Here is a 5,098-nt window from a genome sequence, read left to right on the forward strand (position 1 = left end):
CAAACCTACATCACACAATTAGCCAAATAGTTAATTTTCTGGCCAAAACCACATTTTGTTAAATAAATACACACTATATATTTCAAAATGCTGATTACCTTTTTCCACATATATATATATATATATATATATATATATATATATATAATGATATCACTATGATATCACATATGATATCAAGCTTGTTTCAGTCACAGAATACAAAAGTAAAAATGGTAATTGTGACCTTTTTATCTCACAATTTGGATTTCTATTCTTGGAATTGCGAGTTTACAACTTGCATTTCAGACTTTATGAGAATTATGAGATAAATTCACAATTGCAAGAAAAAAAGTCTGAATTGTGCGATTTAAAAAAAAAAAGAAGTCATAATTACCATTTACCCTTTATATTCCATGGCAGAAATAAGCTTTCATAGGTTCCACATTCGTAAGAGGAAAAAACAAACAAACACATCAACAGTTATGTTGAGTTTCCTTCACAGCACACATTCTTACTCCTCTCCCCTACCTCTTCTTCTCCGTTTTTCTGATCTAACTACTCCTCTCCCTCCTGCAACTATTCCTCTCCTTCTCCCAGGCATTATTTTTTTCTCTCTCTGATTCGTTGTGTTGTTCTGCATCCACAAAACCAATTCAAAGAGGTCTTTTTTTACTCTGTTGATGTAATGGAAAGAGCATCAACACCTGACTATTCCTCCAACTGAGACTGGAATCAGCTAATTCTAAATATTTCAGCGATCTGTTACTTAAAAATGCTTATCAATTGTTACAATATTTTATATATAGAGATTTTTTTTCAATACTTTTGAGCTGCTGTTGTTGCAGAAGTAGAAGCTTTATACTATATTTAAGATTTGGAACATTAGGTCTTCATTTCTGACATGCTGTGTTTAAACATTTGTAAATAAGACTAAAAAAAATCCATGATTTTGGTTTTGGGTAAGCTTGTATGAAAAGAAAATGTAAGCATTTTAGAAACATGGTGATTGACTGCATATTGTGTGAAAACAGCACGAATTGTTAATGGTATGGTCACAACAGACGGTTTGTGCTAATTGTGTTTAGAGTTTTGAAAATATGACTACAGATTGGACAAAAGGATGTTAGCAATTGTAAAAAAACTGTAATACCTTTATTTATGTTAGACCATTTTTAGAATGTTATAGTAATGTACAAGTGATCCAGTGGACAGTGTAGTTTGGTACACTTGTGGATTTAACAGACCTTAATCCCTATCAAAACAGATCTAAAATCCCTTTCTAAAGCAGAGAAATAAATGTATCTGTCAAAATGAGAGATTGAAAATGAGAACACATATTTTATTTATTAATGTTCCCGTTAATGACAAAACATTTCTGATTAATGCAACATAAATGTACAGGTATGTTACATAATATAGGCTTACATGTATTTCTATACAGTAATATTTAAAATGGCCATAATATTACTGCTGAAAGTAACATTGTCTGTTGATGATAATTTGTGAACACTATGTAGCACACAGCTGTAAGTAACCTTTTCATATGTTGATTTTCCTGAAAAGTGCAAATACTCTGTATAATTTAGCATCTAATCAACAAATAGTAGAAGAACAGTGTTTAGGAACCCTGTTTAAAATTAGTCATATTTAATTATTTTTTAATTGAATTATATTTAGTGTCATTGTCACATGGATGAGCAATTTTATACAGTCATTTGTCCTGAAATTATATGAGGGTAGAATAGCTTCAGAACATCAAAATAATTTTTTTCTTTGAATACCACTAGATGGCAGTGAAGACCGTTTTATTCCAGTTACAGTTTTTGTAGCAACACTGAAAAGGTTTTTTTTTTTTTTACATTTTATTTGCCTTGTCATTTCAGAGAGAGACAACTGGGAACTGTGCAATAAATGCAACATGATGAGGCCAAAGAGGTCACACCACTGCAGCCGCTGTGGCCACTGTGTCCGTCGCATGGACCACCACTGTCCCTGGTAAAACTTTAACAAGAAATAGAAATAATACACTACTACAAGCATTTGTGTGAGCACAGCAGTCTTTAAAAAAAGTTCTGTATCTATATATTATCCATGTATTTTTGTGCTTGTGAGAAAACAAATAATTTAGTTATTAACAGTGACCAAAAAAAAAAGTTACTTTTATACCGGTTCTCTAAGGCTTGTTATCTGTATGTGAGACATGTTGAGATTTTTACAAACTGTTTAGGATCCAAACTGAAATCTGGCCTGATGACCCAAGTTCACAGTATAACCTTAAAAGACCCTGTACTCCAGACAACTTTACATTCCTGGTGGATTTTGTATAGAGCAAGTTTAATGAAGTCTCTGTAGAGAGGCAAAACAGAGGAAGAGGCGATATCAAGTGACCAGAGAAGCCTGTGTTAAGTCCAGCCCTACAGTACAGCTGATGAAGGCTGCTGTCTGTCTGTACTCAGCAAATCGTGACTCCCTGTCATCGCCTGTAATGGCCGAGGGAAGAGGAGGAAAAAACGTGGCCATATCGTTTTCTGTATTCCTTTTACTAACAGTTCATCTTGCTCTCTCTTTTGGCCCTCTCTGCCTTATTCTTTTTTTTTTTTCTTCTCTTATGTTCCTTATTCTGGTGCTTCTTCCTGTGGCGTGATCTGTCTTAAAGGGATAGTTCACTCAAAAATGACAATTTTGTCATCTTTTACTCACCCTCAAGTTGTTCCAAACATGTATGAATATCTTTCTTCTGCTGAATACAAAAGAAGATATTTTGAAGGGACATAAAACTAATCTGATGATCAGAGCCTTTTGCCCTGATCATCAGATTAATTATTGTGCCTTTAGTCCCAGCAGTAGGGGTGCTTTTCACAAAGAATACCATACTTTTACATATTTTTTATTTATTAAAAAAAACTTTTGATTTAATTACCTTGAACAAAACAGAAAACCATTAATAAGGTCTTTCTCATAATATTTTTGGTAATTTGAACAATTCTCATTTGCTACATAATTCTATAAAAAAAAAAAACATTAAATATTAGATTGACTTTGTATTGCTGCTCGCGATCATCTCAAGGACCATCCAAATTTCCATGTACATAGTGAAACGTGAATGTTTAGAAAAGTTCCATAGTTGTGAATTTAGTCAAATCAGGTCAAGTTTCCTGTGCGGAGTGCTGCTTGTGTGCCTTGTGGAGTTCCTACCTATTTAAAGTGCTCTAAAATAGTTTTATGTTGTTTATGAGGTTTTGCATCCTTAGAACATGTAGCAAGTGCACTTTAAAATAGCAAGGTGCTCACTAGGTTGTGAAATAGACCTTGTTTATATCCGTTTAGGTAATAAAGTAGTGTATTTAATTTGGAATTCTTATTATAATTTATTAAAAATAGCTGAAACATTTCTGTCTCTGTCTGTGCAGGATTAATAACTGTGTTGGGGAGGATAACCACTGGCTCTTTTTGCAGCTGTGTTTTTACACTCAGGTTCTGAGTCTTTACACCCTGGTGTTGGACTTCTGCCAGTACTACTACTACCAGCCCCTGTCCTCGGTGAACCGGGTAAGACCGTCTTTCATTTACACACCTCCATTTATACTGTCCCAAAGTCACTGTAAGTTTTATAGGTTTAAATAATTGAAAAACTATTTTAAAGTGCACTTTTTCCATTAGAGTTATGTGGGTGGACCTCAGCTTCACTGCACACACTGTTTTAGGCAAACACAGTATATGTGGGCCATGACATGGTAAAATCCATGAACAAGCATTTTTTTTTTTGTTGATGACAGTATTATGGCATAGTGATATTAATAGCAGGGTACTTTTCAGTTACATTTTACATATTTGCTTATTATTTGGATGGTTATTAGTACAATGGTTTGGCAACTTTTGGCTTTGTAATTTATTAATGAATCAAAAAAGATATTAAAAATTGCAGTTGATGTGATTTCAAGTTCATTCATCACAATTGATATGGATAGTCAAGTCAGGTGCATTGCATTGTGAGATACAGTACAATAAGCATTACATTTTGTTAGATGTATACTGTTATGCAGAAATATTAAATATTTTAAATATTATATGGTAGTATGCTATTTTTCATTTAGCCAATTTTATTATTCTGTGGTTTAGTAGAATCTTCTCAATGGAGGCTGATAATTAACACTGGATTTGTACCACTTAACTGAGATTAAGGAGCTGCAGGTGGCATCAGCATTACTGTTCAGTACTGAATAAGCTGTTACTTTGAATGAGAGAAACTTAATACAAATTGTATTTGCATGCAGTGATCAGTTATACTGGTCTGATGCCATGTCACTTTATCCAAAACACACCTGCAAACAGCAAATTCCCAGAGTTTGGTCCTTTTCTTATAGCTGTAATATTTTCGACAGACTAGGGATGTCAGTTTTCAATCATTTCCATGATCGATCGTCGTTTAAATTAATGATCAATTGATCGATTAATCGTTAAACCTTAATACTGCAAAATGCGTCTATTGCAGTGGCATATAGTCACCGGCATGACAGGATGTGCAAATGCTACTCAAAACACCAACTTCCTCACCCGAATGAAAGGGGTTTTTAGTCTAAATAAAAGGCTAGTAGTAGGATTGTAAAATGAAAAGATGTGATTATGATCATTTGATAAAAGGAAGAGAGCGCACCGTAGTTACGTTTGGGATCATTTTACTTTGTTGGCAGTTTCATATTCTATCACAGAGACCACTGAATACGCCTTTTTAAATGGTTTCATGGTGCTCGTTGTTATATTTTAAAACACAATCGCAATGTTTGCAATTAAAATTATCGCCATTTAAAATAAAATGATCCCAAACGTAACTGCGGCGTGTGGGGCTGTGCTGTGCGGTAAGTGAACCTCTTCCACTGATGCTCACATGAAACATGTTTATGTGAATATTATGACACAAGTGAGGTACAAAGCTTTGTTTATAAGATAAATAATTGGTTAGCATGCAAATGTTACATCACGACCATGCTTTTGGATTCATTAATGACACATGCACAAAAATTAATAATTCGTAGGAACAAATTAACAAGTTGTAATGAATTTTATATATATATATATATATATATATATATATATATAATTAGCTTTTCTGAATATT

At 33.5% G+C, this 5,098-nt stretch overlaps 1 protein-coding gene across 3 annotated transcripts in view; it reads left to right on the forward strand.

Annotated features, from left to right (window-relative positions):
* LOC107691467 (probable palmitoyltransferase ZDHHC21) overlaps positions 1 to 5,098 on the forward strand; it is a 42,402-nt gene that overhangs the window by 10,174 nt on the left and 27,130 nt on the right. For all 3 annotated transcript variants that reach the window (XR_001634539.1, XM_016490071.1, XM_016490072.1), the window contains exons 5-6: positions 1,866 to 1,977; positions 3,393 to 3,531. Coding sequence is in view for 2 of the 3 variants with exons in the window: in XM_016490071.1 (XP_016345557.1) it covers positions 1,866 to 1,977; positions 3,393 to 3,531 (251 nt within the window). In the remaining variant the exon portion in view is untranslated. The remainder of the gene's footprint in view (positions 1 to 1,865; positions 1,978 to 3,392; positions 3,532 to 5,098) is intronic.

The sequence above is a fragment of the Sinocyclocheilus anshuiensis genome, unplaced genomic scaffold (assembly GCF_001515605.1).
Source record: "Sinocyclocheilus anshuiensis isolate Anshui unplaced genomic scaffold, SAMN03320099.WGS_v1.1 scaffold514, whole genome shotgun sequence".
Classification (NCBI taxonomy): Eukaryota; Metazoa; Chordata; class Actinopteri; order Cypriniformes; family Cyprinidae; genus Sinocyclocheilus; species Sinocyclocheilus anshuiensis.